A 21,441-nucleotide genomic window follows, 5' to 3' on the forward strand; every position below is an offset into this window, starting at 1 on the left:
ATTTGAAAAACCTTAATGCTTACTTTGTGAAAAATGTTTACGTTTTTACTGATATTTTTCAACTCACCGTCATCAGATTATGTAATATTAGGCCTTTTTTTTTGCAAATCAGCAGAATTTCTTTTTTCTCTAGATTTCATAGATGTAATTTATAGAATTAAACTTTGGGTTTTGTTCTTTCTTGTGGTCAGTAATCTGTTGTTTTTCCCAGATTCTGCGGATTACCTTCCCTTTCTTTGACATCGAGAACAGCGCCTCCTGCAACTTCGATTTCCTGCAGGTCCATGATGGCGAGAGCGCCTCAGCTTTCATGATCGGGAAATACTGCGGCACTGCCGCCCCAGCCGAACTCTTCAGCTCCCACAATTCTCTGTACTTCTGGTTCCGCTCTGACCATTCAGTCAGTGGTCGTGGCTTCACAGTGGCCTGGCAATCGCAGGCACCAGGTGAACCAAGAATGCCCTTATATTAAGATCACATTAGTGAAATGTCTCAGATCCAATTGTTTATTGTCAATAGTGTCGCGATGTATGAAGCACAGCTCAAACAGAAGTCACTTTCAAACCAAGCAGCTTTCTGTTGGTCAATGTGGCGAATCAGCATGATCAGCTTGAACCCATTGCGAAAACTGCATTGGGAAATCTTTGACCCTCACCTGAAAATTTCCAGTTCCTATTGAAATGACCAATTTCTGCAAAAATGCATGCCAAAAAATGGTCCAAATGATTGCCTCTCTTGTGATATTAGCAACTATTTGAATTTGTATCTTATTTCAATACTCCTTTCTTTTCCAGTGTGTGGTGGGGAGTTGACCAACACATACGGTGACATCAAGTCACCCGGGTACCCAGGTAACTATCCACCTAACCGGGACTGCTATTGGATGGTGAATGTGAACCCTGGTCTGCTCATCACATTCGCTTTTGGCACCCTCAGTCTGGAGCACCATGATAACTGTAATTTTGACTACCTGGAGGTAAAGCTTGTTACATCTTGGATTCATTTTAAAGGTGTTTTCTGTGTGTATGTGTTAAAATGCTTGAGTTTTCGGATTTATTTTGTAGATCAGAGACGGACTGCTCCCAGAAGACCCGGTTTTGGGAAAATACTGCAGTACAGCATCACCACCACCTCTACAGACGACAGGACCATCAGCCTGGATCCGCTTTCACTCTGATTTCAGCATCAGCGATCGGGGATTTCACATTACATACACTACTTCACCATGTAAGTAAAGCCCATGCTGTCAAAACACAGAGAGAGAGGGGGATTATGGGACATTTTAGGGAGTATAATAGACCTGTACACTACCGTTCGAAAGTTTGGATTGGATTTTCTTTTTTTTTACATTAATGGGCAAATTAATGTTTCTGAATTGATGTTTTTCGCTGCATTTATTTGATCAAAAATGCAATCAAAACAGTAATATTGTGCAATATTATTACACTTTAAAATAACTTTTAATATGTTTTAAAATACAATTTATTCTTGCGGTGGTGAAGTTGAATTTTACAGCATTACTCCATTACTCCAGTCTTCAGTGTAACACGATCCTTCAGAAATCAGTCTAATATGCTGATTTGCTGCTCAAGGCTCATTTCTTATTATTATTAATGTTGAAAACAACTGTGCTGCTTAATATTTTTGTGGAAACGGTAATAAATTTTTTTTAGGATTCTTTCATTAATAGAAAGTTCAAAGGAGCAGCATTTGTTTGAAATAGAAATCTTTTATAAATACTTTACTGTCACTTTTGATCATTTGTGAACAGTTTCCTGAACACAATTAAATGTTACAGCACTATTTTCTTGTTTGCAGTCATAATGCATTAGCAGTAATTCCAGTAACTACATTATGGATCATTTTAACAGATCCATCAGTGGAATACTGTCCTTTCAAATGCTCATGAAACAGTTTATTGGAGTTATATACATATTAACAGTGAGCAGTCACATTGCAAATGTTGTAAACTCAGGAACATGATGCTTGGATCAACACTGGGTTCAAATGGGCAAAGCCAGGTGTCCTGCTATATTGGGATGAATTGCTTGAGTGTAATGCAATTTACTCTGTGCCATCAGCTGACCCGGGCTGCGGAGGCGTCTTTACAGACACAGAAGGCATCATCATCTCTCCTAACTGGCCTAATAACTATGCTCACAATAGGCAGTGCATTTATATCATCAGAATGCCACGTAGTGAACAAGTGGCACTTAACTTCACCCACATGGACCTGGAAACTCATAGTGGCTGTCTTTTTGATTTTGTTGAGGTATGATTTGTGTAATTAATGTTGATGAGAGGAGAAGTAAATAGCATTTTGATCTTTTAACATCGCCATTTCAGTGGCATTACCAAGTCAAATCTCTTTTAGGTTCGAGACGGGACGGGTGAGACCGACCCACTCATTGGGAAGTACTGTGGCTCCACCCTGCCAGCACCAATATTGTCCACCACTAATGGACTCTGGATCCGTTTTAAGTCTGACAGCTCTGTGTCCCGTGCTGGCTTCAGGGCCATGTATGAACTTGGTGAGACACTGAAACCTCCTTTTTATGTAAAGCGTATGACGCAAACTGAATGCCAAAAAGCACTGACATGTAAAACAGTAAAAACAAGGCCAGAAACATACTCTATGCAAACATGCAAATGCACATTACAAGCATTTGGTCTTATTTTGACGTGGTCCCTTTACATTAACACGGAAGTAGCGACAGATCTTCCACATTGTGATGTATGTTTTTAGTAATTTTTATTTTTTTTGTTATTTTTGTGCATCAAGTTAAACTAAAATAAGAAGGTTTTCAATATTTATTTTATTTCAGTTAACATTTATTTTATTTCCAGTAACAAAAAAATCTTTAATTTTTCAGTTTTAGTTTTAGTCAACTATAATAACACTGATGTGTGCTTACACTGCACTATGAATTTTGTTATGCAGTGATGTGAAGTTAAAGTATTTGCGTTAGCATTCTTGTGCAGAGGATGTTTTGGGCCTAAATGCATTGTCTTAAACACATGAGATAGTTGATAATATTAATTATATTGCATTTTAAATTTTTAAGTGTTTTGTTTTTTGTTTTTTTCTGAATATGTGTGATTCATTTGGTGGAACAATGTATGCTGCAAAGAAAACACGCTCCCTAAGGGGCCATTCACATAGAACGTGTTTTGGCAGGGCAGTGGGGGATAATATTAATTATATTGCATTTTAAATTTTTAAGTGTTTTGTTTTTTTCTGAATATGTGTGATTCATTTGGTGGAACAATGTATGCTGCAAAGAAAACACGCTCCCTAAGGGGCCATTCACATAGAACGTGTTTTGGCAGGGCAGTGGGGAAAAAAAAAAGCAAGGTCTAGAGATGCAGTTTTTAAAGCTTCAGCTTCTTTTGACTTTTGAGTGCTGTGGTTTTAGAACGCTATCATGCAAGAGACGCTCCAAAAGACATGAGACATGAGTGCAACGCTCAATCACATCCATACATTTTTACATAAAAACAAAACCATGATAAAGCAGCACTGTGGAATGCAAAACCCCATTCTGTGTGAACAGCCCCTAACAGTTTACCTTACTTCCTGTGTCCTGTCTAAGATTAAACACAATATTGGATAGCAAATATGTTAAAGCTTTAATGAACATAATTTAATATTAGTATGATATAGAACGTTTGTGATCTCAGAATTTAACTGTTTTCTCTAGCTTGTGGAGGAACCCTCTCTGGAAACGGTCAGATTCGCACTCCCCTGCACCCTGACCCCTATCCCCACAACAAAGTGTGCGAGTGGGTCATTAACCAGCCCGAGGGATATGTGGTCACTCTCAACTTCCTCACCTTTGACGTTGAGGGAAGCAGCACATGCGTCTTCGATTATGTCGAGGTACAACATTAGCATTGTGCGAATCCTATTCAGCCAACATACAGATTACGCTTTACATTTCTTCTGAAACGTCACTCTTTACTCAGGTGAGAGATGGTCCCAGCATAGACTCCCCTCTGATTGGTCGATACTGTGGAATTAACATGCCTCCCATGCTGGAGTCCACCCAGAGGTCCATGTTCATCCGCTTCAAAACAGACTCATCTGTCTCCAACCATGGTTTCACTGCTGAGTTTGCATCTGCAGAGCAAGGTGAACTATTGTTTTGTTGTTTTCGAATGTACAGTAGCTTGTTCAAATATATTATATATACTGCCTAGTGAGCTGCCTACCAAGACCAAACAGGCACATTCTCAACATGAAAGATATTCTGTTCAATTTGCAGTAAATAACAATGCAATAACATTAACTAAATAACACTAAATACCCAAATGTCAAAATATACAAAATATAATTAATAATTCATCGCTGGTATCTCCAAAAACCATACATTTCACAGTATTTTACAGTAAAATTACAAATAATATGATTTTACAGTTTTTCACCGTATATGGCAACGTAACTTACAAGTAACCAATTAACAGGTTTTATTGTAGTATTTACAGTATTTTATTTATATATAAACAAAAAATATATATACTGTATATATATATATATATTAGTGCTGTCAAACGATTAATCACATCGAAAATAAGTTTTTGTTTACATAATATATGTGTGTGTACTGTGTATATTTATTATGTGTATATAAATACACACATACAGTATATATTTTGAAAATATTTACATGTGTATATTTATATACAGATAAATATATTTAATATATAAACATAACATATTTTTCTTAAATATATACATGTATGTGTCTGTATTTATATAGACATAATAAATATACACAGTACACACACAAATATATTTTTTATTTTTTTGTATAAAAAAACAAACATTTTTGCCACCATTATTTTGAGATGCAGTAAATTAGTGGAAACGTTAGTCCAAGATGGCTGATGACTGTATTATAAATATATTTCATTCGGTAATGAAAACTAATTTAAAAGTTGACTAATATGATGTTTGAGTATTTAGTTGTTAGCTTGGCAACATGCTAATGTCAAACTTTATTGGAATCAACTGAGTTGAGCTTTCTGTGCTCATGCTAATATTTGGTGAATCGACATTGGTAGACCAGTGATGGTGAGAAATACTGCTTAAAGAGCTGGCCTGGAAACCGTAAGGTTCATGGTTTGATTCCCACAATAAGCAGCACATACTCTTTCTCCATTGATTAAAGCATGTTCAAATGATTTCAACACTTTGAATGGCACAGAGCACAGAGTTCATTTTTGCAGGTTGTGGAGAGACTCTTACAGAACCAACAGGTTCATTCACCAGCCCAGGACATCCCACTGACTACCCTCATGGAGCCAATTGTACCTGGTACATCTCCGTTGAGCCTGGCAACCTCATCCGTCTGTCATTCACAACCTTCAACCTGGAGTATCACACCAACTGCGGATACGACTATGTGGATGTCTACGATAATGGCACAGCGCTGACTGGCACTCTTATGGGCAGGTAAACCAAGACGTTTGACGATTTAGGCCACAGACGTCCCTTAATTGAAGATTTGTAAATGAATATGTTGGAAAATGTTGGTTATTTTGTGCACAGGTTCTGTGGGCGCTCCGTTCCTCCATCTCTAACCAGCACTGATAGTCTGATGACCATCCTGCTGGTCTCTGACTCCAGTCTGTCTGCGGAAGGCTTTTCTGCTGATTATGTCTCCATCAATGCAAGCACAGGTATAATTTTATTGCAGTAATTGGATATGAAAATCTAATTTGAAAAGCCATGAAAGTACAGGCCTCATAGTGAAGCTTGGGTTTTAAAAGACTGACCTTTTTCAGGTCAAGTCAAGTGAGCTTTATTGTGATTTCACTGTATGTAGAGATATACAAAGGAACAAAATGTTGTCTCATATCTCATGCTTTGTCTATGCAGATTGCCTGTATATATATATATATATTAGTGCTGTCAAACGATTAATCACATCGAAAATAAGTTTTTGTTTACATAATATATGTGTGTGTACTGTGTATATTTATTATGTGTATATAAATACACACATACAGTATATATTTTGAAAATATTTACATGTGTATATTTATATACAGATAAATATATTTAATATATAAACATAACATATTTTTCTTAAATATATACATGTATGTGTCTGTATTTATATAGACATAATAAATATACACAGTACACACACAAATATATTTTTTATTTTTTTGTATAAAAAACAAACATTTTTGCCACCATTATTTTGAGATGCAGTAAATTAGTGGAAACGTTAGTCCAAGATGGCTGATGACTGTATTATAAATATATTTCATTCGGTAATGAAAACTAATTTAAAAGTTGACTAATATGATGTTTGAGTATTTAGTTGTTAGCTTGGCAACATGCTAATGTCAAACTTTATTGGAATCAACTGAGTTGAGCTTTCTGTGCTCATGCTAATATTTGGTGAATCGACATTGGTAGACCAGTGATGGTGAGAAATACTGCTTAAAGAGCTGGCCTGGAAACCGTAAGGTTCATGGTTTGATTCCCACAATAAGCAGCACATACTCTTTCTCCATTGATTAAAGCATGTTCAAATGATTTCAACACTTTGAATGGCACAGAGCACAGAGTTCATTTTTGCAGGTTGTGGAGAGACTCTTACAGAACCAACAGGTTCATTCACCAGCCCAGGACATCCCACTGACTACCCTCATGGAGCCAATTGTACCTGGTACATCTCCGTTGAGCCTGGCAACCTCATCCGTCTGTCATTCACAACCTTCAACCTGGAGTATCACACCAACTGCGGATACGACTATGTGGATGTCTACGATAATGGCACAGCGCTGACTGGCACTCTTATGGGCAGGTAAACCAAGACGTTTGACGATTTAGGCCACAGACGTCCCTTAATTGAAGATTTGTAAATGAATATGTTGGAAAATGTTGGTTATTTTGTGCACAGGTTCTGTGGGCGCTCCGTTCCTCCATCTCTAACCAGCACTGATAGTCTGATGACCATCCTGCTGGTCTCTGACTCCAGTCTGTCTGCGGAAGGCTTTTCTGCTGATTATGTCTCCATCAATGCAAGCACAGGTATAATTTTATTGCAGTAATTGGATATGAAAATCTAATTTGAAAAGCCATGAAAGTACAGGCCTCATAGTGAAGCTTGGGTTTTAAAAGACTGACCTTTTTCAGGTCAAGTCAAGTGAGCTTTATTGTGATTTCACTGTATGTAGAGATATACAAAGGAACAAAATGTTGTCTCATATCTCATGCTTTGTCTATGCAGATTGCAGTGAGGTGTTTAGGTCACCCACCGGGGACTTCAGCTCACCCAACTACCCTGACAATTACCCCAACAATCGGGAGTGTGTGTATAAAATCATAGTGGAAGTCAACATGCAGATCATGCTGAATGTCACAGATTTTGAGCTGGAGGGGTTCAGTTCCTGTGGTTTTGACTATTTAGAGATCAGGTGAGGAACTTTTCCAGCATCTTGGGTCATTGATTTGGTCACTTTTTGGTTTTCAAACACTTTCCTTTCTTTTACAGAGATGGAGGCTATGAAACATCCCCCCTGATTGGTAAATATTGCGGAACAAATGGTCCACCCATAATAGTGTCACATAGCAACAGACTGTGGCTGAAGTTCAGATCTGACCACTCACTCACCTACAGGGGATTGAAAGCCCACTGGGATGGCACACAGACAGGTATGCATTTCCTGTTGTGTACTTGTGTATTGAATCAGATGAATATCAGCCAGACTGTTGACATGAAGTCAGGAGTAGAACTGCCCACGTGTCTGACTGTCATTTAAATGACCAACTGCGATTTGAATAATTTTTTTTTGCTGTTTTCGGGCAGATACGTAATTTGGACTGTAGACTTTGTGATCATAATTTCTATATCCAAATCAGTGATCTTTTCTTTTTTTCTTCATTTTTTTAAATTTTACTTTTAACTTTTTATTACTTCATTTCAAATATTTGCTTTAATACTTTGTTTGATACTTTATAATATAATTTATTATACAGTATATGATTTATAATTTTATTGTTTTTATTAATTTTAGTACTTTAATTTAAACTTATTTTATTTCAATTAGTTGCCAAGGCAACATTCTAATTTTTGTTTGTTTTTAAGTTAAAGCTTTTAGTCTAATATTTATATTTAATTTTTATGTCAGATTTATTTCAACAAAGAAAATTATTTTTAATAGTTTTAGTAATTTTGTCATGTGCTTTTTCCATTTTCATACTTTTTGTAATGATTCTGTTTGGCTTTATTTATTTTGTTATGTATGTTTGTATGCATTTATTGATTGATTTATTTAAAATGTAATAATATTTATATTATTTTCATTTATAGTTTTTTTTTAGCAATTTTAGTGCTTCAGCTTAAACTTATTTTCAGTTAGTTGCCAAAGCAACATTTGTTCTTGTTTTTTATTTAGTAATATTTACATTTTATTTTATTTCAACTTTATTTTTTATAAAGAAAACAATAGTTTAAAATGTTGGAACAACACTGTTCAAGAAGTATTGATAGTCTGCTGTAGATTAGTTGCTATTAAGAGCCTCAGACAAAAATCTAAATGTCTTTACAATAATTAATGGGACAAACCTTGCAAACCAGCAAATATTTATTCCTCAGAATTGCTCATATCGAGCGCTAATATCAACCTGCTAGCTTATACACACAATATTGTTTCCCAGAGGACCGGTTAAAACCCAGAGTCCCAGAAATCTCATGCCAATTTGATTGGAGTTTGCATTCCATTTTGCATAAGAAGGTCAGTGGACTATACTACACCATCTCAGACTTACCATGTGTCTCTGTTATAGGTTGCGGTGGGACGTTGACAACAAGTGTGGGAGGTTTCTCCTCTCCCAACTACCCCCTGCCGTATCACGCCAACGCCGAATGCTACTGGCACATCAAAACCAGTGCAGGAAGCACAGTGGAGCTCAGCTTTGGAGACTTTCACCTGGAGAACAGCATCAACTGCTACTACGACTATTTGGCGGTCAGATAGCATCGAATTAGATGATTTACTACACATTTGTAGAGTTCGCTACTGAAAGATATTGAGTTGGAATCTTTCCCTGATGTGTATTTGTTTTACCAGGTGTATGATGGCGACAGCACCAGTTCTCCTGAGGTGGCCAAACTGTGTGGAAATCAGATTCCTCCTCCCATCAGCTCCTCCCGAGACAACATGTACGTGAAGCTACGTACAGACAGCATCATCCACACAGGCGGATTTCTGGCTAACTACCAAACCAGTGAGTGACCAAACCGGAAAACCCCGAAAAAGATGTATAAATTTCGTGCTGTCAAAAGATTAATTGTGATCAATCGCCTCCAAAATAAAAGTTTTTCTTTACATTATATATGTGTGCGTACTGTGCATATTTATTGTGCATATATAAATATACACACATCCATGTATATATTTAAGAAATATATGTTACGTTTATATATTTATATATAATATAAATTATACAAATATAAATATAAAAATATACTCTATGTATGTGTATTTATATATACAGTACATAATACATATACACAGTACACACACATATATAATGTAAAGGAAAAACTTTTATTTTGGCTGTGATTAATCGCGATTAATCGTTTGACAGCACTAGTATAAATATAGTTTTTTTATTTACATTTGATTCAAACTCTTACAAAAAAGTATTGTGGTAGTTTTATGGTATACAGATAGTATCAGATGTAAATTTTGTACATTTCTACTATGGAACATATTCATACACTGCAAAAAAAATGTTACTTAGTATTTTTGTCTTGTTCTACAGTACAGTAAACATTCTTAAATCAAGATACATTTGCTTGAGAAGCAAAATGGCTTCATTTTTGTTTTCTGAAAAATGATCAAATTTGAGTTTATGCCTAAAAACGAGAAATATCTAACGAGGAAGAAAAGATCATGTTAATTGAACTTTTTGTTTTTCATCGTCAGAATCTTTTCCTTTTTTAAGAAAAAACTCACTTAATTTTGATACTTTGATTTTTTTAAAAAGATTTAAATAAATAAATAAAGGAATAGTTCACCCAAAAATGTCGTTCCAAAGCTGTATACATATCATTTCTATGTTGAACACAAAAGAAGATATTTTGAAGAACCAAACAGTTATTGGTCCCCATTGACTTCCACAGTAGGGGATAAGAAATACTATGGAAGTCAATGGGGACCATCAACAGTTTGATTACCAGCATTCTTCAAAATATCTTCTTTTATGTTCAACATAAGAAAACATTTTTCATTTTTTAAAAACATTTTTGGGTGAACTATACCTTTAATGATCTTGTGTCATTTTGTCTCTTGATTTATGAAAGTTATTTGAAAGATCTGAAAGTTATAAGAAAGAAATTTGTACTGAAAAACGAAGACAAAAATACTGAGTGAGACAACCATATTTGCAGTGTATTCCATGATATTTCAATGGTACTTAAAAAAAGAATACCATAGTATTACCATGGTGTATTCCCAAAATCATGGGAATAACATGGTACTTTTTTTGTAAGTGAATAATTAAACATTACTGCAATGCTGTGGTTTTAAATCGTACGTATTTGGCAGTTGAGTTCACCCAGAGGACACTGACTTGTTTTGGCTCTCTGCTTTTTAGTCTTGTTTTAATTATGTTTGTGGAGGTGAAATGTCACAGTTTAGAGCTCAGTGCACCACTATCTATCTTCTTTTGTGCATTCTCTCAGTCTTTTGCCTTTTCTTTGGCTGTCAGTGGTCACATGCCAGTGTGTTTCCCAGACTCTAAAACTTTACTGCAGGGTCAAATCCAGCTTTAGCCATTATGGCAAGATGCCACCAGTTTTAATGTATTCCTGCCTTAAAATTGGTGTAAATATTCCCCAAAAGTTCTTGATGTTACATAATTCTTCCCAGCTCATGTTGTTAATCAAGACTGGCTTTTCTCCTGCAGTTTGCCAGGGCGTGCTGATCGCCAACCGGAGCCGGGGAAAGATTGAGAGCTTGAACTTCCCCAATGATTACCCATTTCGTGCCGACTGCAGCTGGACCATCCAGGCCTCCATGGGCAACACCATCAACTACACTTTTATAACCTTTGAGGTGGAGCACCACGTTGGATGTGCCTATGACTTTGTGAAGGTCAGCACATGCTTTGTCAAGCCTCATCTTAAACTGTACCCAATTTTGCTGCTGAAAGTCTACATGAAATTAAAATGGACCATATCTGCTTTCTTTAATAGACTTTCTGGTCATATTTTGCATGTCTCTGAAGTGTCTTTCCTTTAATGGTTGAGATCACGAAGGTCATACAGGATGTTTATATTACCTATAAGCCTATAATTACCTATTTAGGCATCATTTTAGGCTACTTCCTGCCTGAAATCTTGAAAAGGTTAGAGACATAACAATAGATGTGAATAAGAAAAGGATGCATTGAGATGCTCTTGATGGTGAACTTGACCTTTAGCTTTCAGTTCGGCTTTATTCTGATATGGAACGCCCACTATTCATGATCCAATCAGTTCCTGATGGATGGACTCAAGCCCCGCCCATTTTCTCATCGAATATGTTGGTTTGCTCAGAAATATGTCCCTTTGAGAAGTTGAAATGGGTTGTGAACGTTGGTTTTTCTGACTCGAAGACCATCTACATGTCTTTTCAAGCTTGTATTATCTTATTATTTCTCCGTGAAGGGCTCAAGTCATTCAGTTACACTACAGTGATTTACTGGCAGAGTCTTTGAAATGTACAATGGGTACTTTGAGTTCCTCTCCGTTCACTCATCACCATGGCGATCCAAACAGTGATGACATCATTGGGGCCTTTTGTAGAGATGTTGAGTTTTTGTCTTTTCCCTCAGGCAGTCTTGAGAAAGGCTATGCTCTGTTTTCATAAACCTCATGCCATAGATAGGCATTCATCAGCTGGGTAAATACATAGACAGTTGTGTTGGATATTTTGGACTCTGATGACCTTTTCCTTAAGGAATGTGAGATTTTGTGCACAAGCCAACAATATTACAGCACACTTTTGTTCCTAAGGCAGTAGAACAGATGGTCTGAATTACGGATGTGATGTCATTGGTTGTATTTCCTGTGAAAGGTCACTGATTCTTGAGGCATACTGCAGGAGAAACAATATTTCACACTTTAATCTGACTTCAGTTTTCAAATTCAATAAATTTTCGCCATTTGTTTTATTTTCTTGTTATTTTGTTAAGGTTATGACATTACACAATCAGTCACTGCACTTAGCAATATGTAAATGGTTTTGATATGGTTTGACAGCTGTGTACATTTTCTCAACAAAATGTATTAATTGGACAATTTTAAGTAATTGTCCATTTTTGTGTCACAACCAATGCCAGAAATATAGTCTGGATTTTGGATAATTTCCAAATTTAAACTAGGTCCTTCTTCAGAATTGGAAAATAAACTCAAAATTGTGAGAAAAAAAGTCAGATTTGCAGGATATAAACTCGTAGTTGGTCGTAATGAGAAATAAAGTCACAATTCTATGAAATAAAGTCAGAATTGCGAGATATAAAAAGTCACAATTACCTTTTTTATTTATTCCATGGTGAAAGCGGACTTACATAATATAGTTTTTACTGATTTTTATTTCAGTTTTAGTTATTTAGTGGTTCATGTTAAACTAAATGAAAATGTTCCCTTGGCAATTAGCTAAAATAAAGTCATGACCGATCTATTATAGTATGTATTATATAACATGACAGAACTATCTTTTACTGTAAAGACCAGAAAGTATTGTATAATTAATCTCACTTTCTGTTCTTGTCTAGCTCTATGATGGTCCAAACGATCAGGCTACTCTGATTGGTACGTTCTGTGGGAACACGCCTCCTCCAGCCAGCACCACCACCGGTACCAGCCTCCACATTGTGTTCCGCTCCGACATGTCTGTCTCATACAGAGGCTTTCAGATGGACTGGTACCAGAATGGTAAGATCCAGCAATACACAGCTGATCCTATGCTTTCCATGAATAAAGTACAAAAATAGAGCTTAAACTTCTTGGGACTTCATGGAAAGTTGGGTATTCATGGAAAGTACCACATTCATGGAAAGGTTTTTGAGGACCTGTGCCAGCCTCAAAGCATTGTGTGAAACATCTAAATGTGTATAACAGTGGAAAGACAGATGAGCTACTCAGAACAGAAGGAAATAACATACAGAGTCACTGTTGGGCAGCCAGAAGTCAGTGACCTGTAGTCTCTAAATCTCTAAGAGAAATAGCAATCCTAATGGGCAATGCAGTAATATCACTTAGGAAAGCTTCACTTTGATTGGCCAGCAGGGAAAGAGCTGATTACCAGAGATGAATGAATCTAGCAAAGAAAGAAAGGAAAGATTAAATGTAGCAACTGCTGTTGCTGTAGAATTTTGGGATTTGTAGTGGATTTTCTGCACATGTATTAGCTTATTTCCAGCAAAAATCTGTTCCAGAATGACTATGTGGAAAACAAGGCTACACGCTCCTCTAGAGAGAACAGACTAATAAAGCTCTGTCCTTGCTCTCTGTCTTGAGAGACACACCTGTTTAACTCTTACTATGTCACACCTAACATAAATGAACTGTTCACAGTAAAACAGAGAATCCATTTAATTTCATTACAGATATTACATTTACTTGTATATCAAAGAAGAAACACCAAGACATAAATGTGTCAGATAGTGAGCCATCTATTAGTGTGATAACCCACACTAACTGATGTTTTGTGTGTATGTTTCTCTGTCCTTGTGCTTGTGAGACATCGAGTAACATTGCTGAATGGTGTGGACTGTTATTTTTGCACAGAGAGCAGGATCACAGTAAGAGAGGGAGAGACGTACGCTCTGAACCTTTAATTATTCATGCACCTCTGTCTGTGATGATGTAATTTTTTGGAAGGAAATGGTCTTGGTTTCCATGGACACAATGTGTAGAGAATGAACACTGTAATGTTATTATGTAACATGCACAGCACTGTTTTCCAGCTGTAAAAAATGACAAACAAAGAATAAAAACAATCAGAAAAGACACGAGGATGGAAGAGATAGAAATGTCCCTATAATAAGAGAAAGTTCAAACATGAAACTGTCGGATAAATAATGCAGGTGCTGTAGAAATTCCTCAATTCAACAAAGCATTTCATGACTACAAGCCAGTTGATCCATTTTAAAAATTAAAAAGTAGCTCCACCCTTCCTTTGTCCTCTCACAGACCTGTGGACGCTGTTGAGATTGATGTTATTGATTAAGACAGTGGGGGTGGAGAGAATGAATCCGTTCTGACCGATCTTTCGTGAATATCACATTACACTGACCGCATTTTAGTCTTGTTGCTACTGCCTTTCTTGCGGTGAGGGTCAATATGGCTTCATATTTCCTCTGATAAGCTTGACGTGAAGCATTTTTCCTGTCTGTACACTGTAATGCAACTATCTGCCCACTTCAGCATCCCTGACCACATTTACACAGACACACTTTACAGGAATTGACATTAAACAAGTTACATAAATATACGTAATGCCAAACTTACAAAATATAATGTAGTTATATAAGATGATTGATAATACCATGGTACTTTGATTAGTACCATGATACATGTCCAAAATGTGCTTTTTGGTCGCCTTATATTCATACAAAATATTGTTACATTTGAATCAGAATTTCTGTTTTGAACTTTCATGTGGATCCCTGATTAAAAACAGGGGAAGAAAAAGTCAAAGTACCTCACTGTTACCCCCTGTAGGTTGTGGTGGGGAACTCTTCGGGCCCACCGGTGCTTTCACCAGCCCAGGCTATCCGGACAAATACCCAGCAAGCCGTGAGTGCATCTGGCACATCCAAACAAGCCCTGGAAGTAGCATTTCCATCACCATCCTTGAGTTTGATGTGGAATATCATCCTGACTGCAACTATGACAAGCTGGAGGTATGAATAAATGAATAAATAAAAACAGTAAGCAAAATATATGTATGCATTGAATACACTCTATTACATCTGCAACCTGAGCCTACTTCATGAGATAATGTATCCCACAATGCAGTGCACTCAACTACCCTCAATTCCCAGTGTGATGAAAGAACTGGAAACAATATTAAGCATTGTTTTTCCTAAATCTGTATACTGAGCTTATTGTTACATACTTCATGCTTTTTTTTTTAATAATAGTATACAGTACATACTGCCCAGTTAGAAGTGTGCAAGTATTCCTCAAAATCTATTCTTAATTATTACCTTTAATAAGTGTTATGTGTTAGGTGTAAGCAGTATGAGATCAAAATTCAAGTGTGTGTTTATATGGGTGTGTGCCTGCTCATGCCCCGTTGGCATCTGCTGGGCTCTGTGGGTGTTTGTTTTGTAGCGTAGACCTGTGGAATGCTGACCTCCACTGTAGCACTGAATGGAGCCAACAGGGCAGAAATTAACTGGAAATCAGAGCTTAGTGAGAGGGCTTAGAGACAGTCTCACATGCACACAAACACACAGTTTCTGTGCCACACAGATGCCAGACCAAAACCAGATATTGTTTTAAAATGGCATTAATTTTAGTGGCCTATGGTTTACAGAGCTGGGTAGTAACTGATTACATGTAATCTTGATTATGTAATTAGATTCCAAAAATTAAGTAGCTACAGTACTTGTAATTAGATTAGATTAGATTACATTTTTAAAATACTTGTAACCAGACTACAGTTACTTTTTTACTGATTACTTGTATTTGATTGATTACAGTATGGTACAATATTATTATATTTTATAAACGGGTAGAAATGATAAACGAGTTAGGTTAAAAGTAATCAAAAAGTAGTCTGATTATATTACCTAAAATGTGTAATGTAATGGATTAAATTACTAACTACAATTTTTGTCATGTAATTTGGAATCAGTAACAGACTACAATTTGTTAGTAATCTACCCAGCACTGATGGTTTATTACATGCCATGCTTGCTTTCTCATCACTTACTGTAGAGTAAATAAGACAACAGAGACAAAATGAAATTTGCAATATTTGGACACATAAGAGATAAATTAAAAGAAAGGGTTATTCATCTTAAAGAGAGATAGCACAAGCACACTTTTTTTGCAAAACCTTTCACAATGTAAAACAGTTGATGTATGCTACTGTTCAAAATTTCAATCAAACTTGATATTTTCACACTTTCTGGTAGTCAAACTTGGTGGAAAATGTCCATTACTAATAGAATTACATTTATCTTTGGGACTAGTTGGTTAAAAGGCATGATATCAACAGTCAAGCTAGGTCTAAGAAAAGCGCTAGTATCATTTTGAAGTCACTTGGTTTGATTTTTTTTTAAATGTAATAGTGACACATTTTGAAATGATCCTGGTCTTCAAAAAAGCTAGTCTGTAAGTATCGCTTCAACTTTGATCTTTATCCAGGTGTACGGAGGGCCTGACCTCTCCTCCCCACGATTGGCCCAGCTCTGCACCACACGCCCTCCCAGTAACCCTCTGCAGGTGGCCAGCACAGGTAACACTGTCACCGTTCGATTCACATCTGATGCCGTCTTGAGTGGCAGAGGCTTCAACGCAACCTGGGTAGAAGTTCCTGGAGGTTAGTCAACTGTCAATTATGAAAATTCATCACTATGCCACTATATATGCCATTATTTTGGAGACTTTGCTAATCAGCTTCTTAAAATCTTTCCTTTGAAAATGCAGGATGTGGAGGGATCGTCACAGCCCCCAATGGAGAGATCCACTCTCCACAGTATCCCAGCAACTATCCTGACAATGTGGATTGTTCCTGGGTCATCACAGTGGACGTAGGCCATCGAGTCTTCTTCAACTTCACTGATCTGGATCTCGAAAGTCACAGCTCATGCAGTTTTGATTACGTGGCTGTGAGTAGCTGACCTTTCTGTGTGCACATGATGAATTTAATGCTCACGTTGGCAACATTTGTGATTTCATGATATGACAGACCGATATCACAGTTTAAACCAGTTTATGGACAAACTTCTACTCTCTAGATCCATGATGGTCACCATGAGTCTTCTCCACTCCTGGGTAAATTTTGTGGAGTCTCCAGACCTTCTCCCATTACGTCCACAAGGAACGTCATCTATGTTCGCTTCAGGTCAGATCACAGTCAGAACCGTAAAGGCTTTAGTGCCCAGTTCTCAGAAGGTGAGTGCAGTCTTTGTTTTGTGAATTTGTCATGGTTGGTTTCATTGTTAAACCTCATTGATTACTCATTGATTTCCAGCATGTGGATCCACTATAGCAGCTGATGATGTGGGTGGTGAGATTGCATCTCCTCGTTATCCATATTCTTACCCACCCAATCAGAACTGTAGTTGGATCATACAGACACAGGAGCCATGTAAGTCCACTGGTCATACTTGGCATCCATAATCTCAAAGTCAAAACCAATGCTTTTTGTACTTTAAACTACTTGCCTTATTCTCTGATCTCTACTATCTTATATTTCTTTCAGTCAATCATGTGACTTTGTCCTTCACTGACTTTGAGGTTGAGATGGTGAATAGTAACTGCTCTCATGATCGTGTGGAGGTCCTGGATGGAGACAATTACCAAGCCCCATCTGTTGGTAAAGATAAAATCTCTTCCTTGAGGAAACGTCAAAGACATACTCTGATTACAATAGGATATCACCTATATATGCGTGTATACATCAGGCATTAGATCTAGGTTTTGGCATTTTATCACATTTTGTTTAATTTTTCAGAAAATACTGATGCAGTTATGGTTAGTAATAACTAGTAACCTTTTTCCAGGTCGTTACTGTGGGAATGAGTTGCCACACCCAGTCACTTCATTCAGCAATGCCCTGGTGGTAAACTTCATATCAGATGCTTCAGTAGGGAGGAAAGGTTTTAGGGCAACCTACATGGCCTCAACCTCAGGTTAGATTTTAGTATTTATTTCAAAATACATATGAATTTTCCACCTAAGTTAGGTTGCAGTATAACACTATTTAGTTACCTAGCGGGAGCTGCCTGGCTCTCTGCACTCTAATGGTGATGCCATGTTCCTTCGATTCACTTCTGATGGCAGCATTAATGGCAGGGGCTTTAATGCCACCTTTTCCAGAGGTGAACAACAAGTCCATGAGTCAAATTCTTGTCATGATGATGTTGTGAACTAAGTTTGAGCTAGTTTTTTGTCTTCTCCATCAGGTTGTGGTGGATTCCTCCATACAGACAGAGGGGTCCTAAGTTCTCCTCAATATCCACAGAACTACAAGCCCAACATGAATTGCAACTGGCAAGTAATGGTCACCTCAGGGTTTAGAGTGTCTGTAACCTTCCAAAGTCCTTTCCAAATACAGGGTTATGGCGATCACTGCAGCTCAGGTGACTACTTGGAGGTGAGTGACTATAGAAACAGAGACTGTACATCATGCAAATTGTCCTTTAGCGTATGAAGGAAAAGACCATCATAGTTTGATTATTTTGTTTTAGTTACGTAATGGACCTGATGGCAACTCACCAACTCTATCAGGACGCCTCTGTGGGTCCAGTGCTCCATCCACATTTCAAACCACAGACAATAGCCTCTATGCCCACTTTGTCTCTGATGGCTCTAATGAGGCGAGTGGCTTCAAATTGGTATTTGAGGCCCACAGTTCAGGTGAATACTTCTAGCTAATATTCCAGAAATGTTAGATTAATTTGATTATTAAAAAAACTAATATAAAATAATAAGAGTAAATCTCTGTGCTTGTCTCCAGCTTGTGGTGGTCTCATTGAGCTTAATGATGGAGATCCACCAGGATACATCACGTCTCCTAACTATCCATCAAACTACCCCCAAAATATTGACTGTGTATGGATAATCACTGTACCCAACGGAGAGGCTGTACAGCTTGACTTTGAGGATGAGTTCTACATTGAGGCTCATACTGGGTATATTTAGAAGAATCAAATTGCTTATTTTTGGTACATGTAACCGTTTGACCATTAAATGTAATCACAATCTTCTGTCCTAGATGTATGTATGATTACCTTGAGATCCGTGATGGTCCCACATCAGATGCTGTTTTGATGGGCAGACTTTGTGGCAACACCCGCCCATCCACACAGCATTCATCCGGCACCACCATGTATATACGATTCAGAACTGATGGCAGCGTCACACATATTGGTTTCAAAGCCAAGTACTCCATTGGTAATCCATTTTGAATCCCCAAGACATTCCAACCATCTATGGTTGATCTCAATGGTTTAAAGAGTATCCTTTCCCTTCTTAGCTACATGTGGAGGTACCTACATTGGTCAGAGTGGTATCATCAGAAGCCCCGGTTATCCAGACTCAAATTATCCAGACAACTCTAACTGTGAATGGTACTTGGAAGGTCCCACTGGACACTATCTGACCTTCACCTACACTGCCCTTGACCTGCAGAGCTCCTCCAATTGTAACAATGACTATGTGGAGATACGTGAATACAATGCTTCAGGTTTGGATCCTCCTTACACAAAAGAGAGTTGAGAGTCTTTCTGAATGTTAAGGATAGTAAGCTAACCTTTTCTTACTTACCAGGTCGCCTGCTGGGGAAACACTGTGGAAACAGCGTTCCAACCCCCCTGGACACTGGAGACAGTTTTGCCTATGTAAAGTTTGTCAGTGATGGCAGCGGGAATGCTGCAGGGTTTAGTTTATTGTTTGAAGCCAGCGTTGAAGGCAAGTGTCTTTACAGTGTTCAGTTAGGGTCATATAGTCCAGTGCAAAAAGCTCATGACTAGTTATTTTGGATAATACATTTGCTACATGATTACTTACATAGTTATGCTGTTGGTTATGAAGCAGTTCCTTGGGTAACTGATAATAAGATGATATTGTTGCTCTTACAGAATGTGGAGGGGATCTGAACGCACCATTTGGAACCATATCATCTCCCAACTACCCCAATCTTTACCCTCACAGCCGAGTATGCCGCTGGAGAATCACTGTTCCTCCCGGTCGTAGGGTCACTCTTACGATCAATGACCTGAGGCTGGAGGAGCATGGCACCTGTATGTTTGACTATGTGGAGGTAAGGTCATCTGTATGTTTTAGAGATATCAAAAAGTTGGGCATTTAAACTATGTATTGCTTTCTCTGAATATTGTTAAATTCAGTGCTTTATCACTGGCTTGCTGTTTTGACTCTTGGGTTGGTAGGTTATCAATGGTCTGACACCCAGTGCCCCACATTTGGGTCGGTTATGTGGGACAGTCCCTGCTGGTACCCAGTTGAAATCTTCTGGGAATACTATGCTTGTAATTTTCAGCACTGATTCATCTGTGTCTAATGGTGGATTCACGGCAGATTACTCTTCAGAAGAGGCAGCAGGTGAGATAGAAGACCTCTGAGTTTAGTGTATATTTTTTGCTTATTTTTGTCTCCTGATTTGATTGGTGAATATTTGTCCTTTTGGTAGTGTGTGGTGGAATACTCAGTCAACCTGGAAACTTCACCTCGCCTGACTTTGGCAATGGAAACTACAGCAACAACCTGAACTGTGAATGGCTGATCCAGAACCCACATCATATGAATTCTTCCATTGTGGTTATAATAGATGAGCTCCATCTAGAGCATCACCAAACCTGCGAGTGGGACTACTTGGAGTTCAGACTGGGTAAGAGTTTCCAATTGCAGAAAGAGAGACATAACACTATGTACACCATCCAATGTACCATTTACTTTAAAGCTGTTGCTGATAAGCAAACAATTATGGCATGTTTTATCTGTTTCTCGTATTCAGGAGATATGAATGGAGAGCTTTTGGCTCATTTATGTGGTCAATCCCCTCCTACGATCCCCATAGTAGTGTCCACCCCTGAACTCTGGGTTCACTTCCTGTCCGATGAGGCTGTGGGTGACCTGGGCTTCAAAGCCACGTATTACTTTTCAGGTACCATCGTTCAGTTGGTTCCACTTAAACAGAGGGATCTCTGCTCTTTAAAATTCTGCATGAGCTCAACTAACTATGATTTTACACAGAATGTGGAGGGTCACAAAGTGGAGAGGGAGGTGCCATCTCTAGCCCTGGATATCCCAATAACTACCCCAGCCCGAGCCGCTGTACTTGGTTTCTCGAAGCTCCGGTGGGCCACACTATCATTGTAAGTCAAGACTGCTTCTTGGGTCAGTTGTTTTTTTACTGTTTTCTTTCAACCTTAACAATGAAGTTCATCATTAACGTCACTTAATTTCCATATATTCTAGCTCACTTTTACATACTTTGAAGTGGAGGAACACAGCCAGTGCACCTGGGATTCAGTGACTATCTTCAATGGAGCCTCACCAGGATCCCCAGTTATTGGTCAATACTGTGGCCACAACTCTCCAGGAACTATCCAATCAGGCTCCAACAAATTAGTTGTGGTGTTCCTTGCTGATCATACAGTGTCCAGAGGAGGATTTACTGCCACCTGGTCAACGGACTCATCAGGTATATATATATATATATATATATATA

General features: G+C 37.8%; 1 protein-coding gene across 1 annotated transcript in view; it reads left to right on the top strand.

Moving 5' to 3' along the window:
• Nucleotides 1-21,441, top strand: part of cubn (cubilin (intrinsic factor-cobalamin receptor)) — a 39,869-nt gene that overhangs the window by 8,438 nt on the left and 9,990 nt on the right. The window contains exons 13-49 of the mRNA XM_016238173.1: nucleotides 212-446; nucleotides 795-976; nucleotides 1,065-1,227; nucleotides 2,082-2,272; nucleotides 2,375-2,531; nucleotides 3,702-3,880; nucleotides 3,967-4,132; nucleotides 5,230-5,455; nucleotides 5,552-5,682; nucleotides 6,596-6,821; nucleotides 6,918-7,048; nucleotides 7,248-7,434; nucleotides 7,512-7,672; nucleotides 8,807-8,988; nucleotides 9,091-9,247; nucleotides 10,934-11,121; nucleotides 12,785-12,944; nucleotides 14,736-14,917; nucleotides 16,392-16,566; nucleotides 16,674-16,855; nucleotides 16,985-17,141; nucleotides 17,221-17,337; nucleotides 17,452-17,565; nucleotides 17,753-17,856; nucleotides 17,965-18,070; nucleotides 18,155-18,345; nucleotides 18,440-18,608; nucleotides 18,709-18,883; nucleotides 18,967-19,145; nucleotides 19,228-19,437; nucleotides 19,521-19,661; nucleotides 19,832-20,013; nucleotides 20,141-20,312; nucleotides 20,401-20,598; nucleotides 20,725-20,874; nucleotides 20,964-21,085; nucleotides 21,189-21,414. Of these exons, the coding sequence (XP_016093659.1) occupies nucleotides 212-446; nucleotides 795-976; nucleotides 1,065-1,227; nucleotides 2,082-2,272; nucleotides 2,375-2,531; nucleotides 3,702-3,880; nucleotides 3,967-4,132; nucleotides 5,230-5,455; nucleotides 5,552-5,682; nucleotides 6,596-6,821; nucleotides 6,918-7,048; nucleotides 7,248-7,434; nucleotides 7,512-7,672; nucleotides 8,807-8,988; nucleotides 9,091-9,247; nucleotides 10,934-11,121; nucleotides 12,785-12,944; nucleotides 14,736-14,917; nucleotides 16,392-16,566; nucleotides 16,674-16,855; nucleotides 16,985-17,141; nucleotides 17,221-17,337; nucleotides 17,452-17,565; nucleotides 17,753-17,856; nucleotides 17,965-18,070; nucleotides 18,155-18,345; nucleotides 18,440-18,608; nucleotides 18,709-18,883; nucleotides 18,967-19,145; nucleotides 19,228-19,437; nucleotides 19,521-19,661; nucleotides 19,832-20,013; nucleotides 20,141-20,312; nucleotides 20,401-20,598; nucleotides 20,725-20,874; nucleotides 20,964-21,085; nucleotides 21,189-21,414 (6,274 nt within the window). The remainder of the gene's footprint in view (nucleotides 1-211; nucleotides 447-794; nucleotides 977-1,064; nucleotides 1,228-2,081; nucleotides 2,273-2,374; nucleotides 2,532-3,701; nucleotides 3,881-3,966; nucleotides 4,133-5,229; nucleotides 5,456-5,551; nucleotides 5,683-6,595; nucleotides 6,822-6,917; nucleotides 7,049-7,247; nucleotides 7,435-7,511; nucleotides 7,673-8,806; nucleotides 8,989-9,090; nucleotides 9,248-10,933; nucleotides 11,122-12,784; nucleotides 12,945-14,735; nucleotides 14,918-16,391; nucleotides 16,567-16,673; nucleotides 16,856-16,984; nucleotides 17,142-17,220; nucleotides 17,338-17,451; nucleotides 17,566-17,752; nucleotides 17,857-17,964; nucleotides 18,071-18,154; nucleotides 18,346-18,439; nucleotides 18,609-18,708; nucleotides 18,884-18,966; nucleotides 19,146-19,227; nucleotides 19,438-19,520; nucleotides 19,662-19,831; nucleotides 20,014-20,140; nucleotides 20,313-20,400; nucleotides 20,599-20,724; nucleotides 20,875-20,963; nucleotides 21,086-21,188; nucleotides 21,415-21,441) is intronic.

This window comes from Sinocyclocheilus grahami, unplaced genomic scaffold, assembly GCF_001515645.1.
Source record: "Sinocyclocheilus grahami isolate Dianchi unplaced genomic scaffold, SAMN03320097.WGS_v1.1 scaffold19.1, whole genome shotgun sequence".
In the NCBI taxonomy this organism is placed as follows: Eukaryota; Metazoa; Chordata; class Actinopteri; order Cypriniformes; family Cyprinidae; genus Sinocyclocheilus; species Sinocyclocheilus grahami.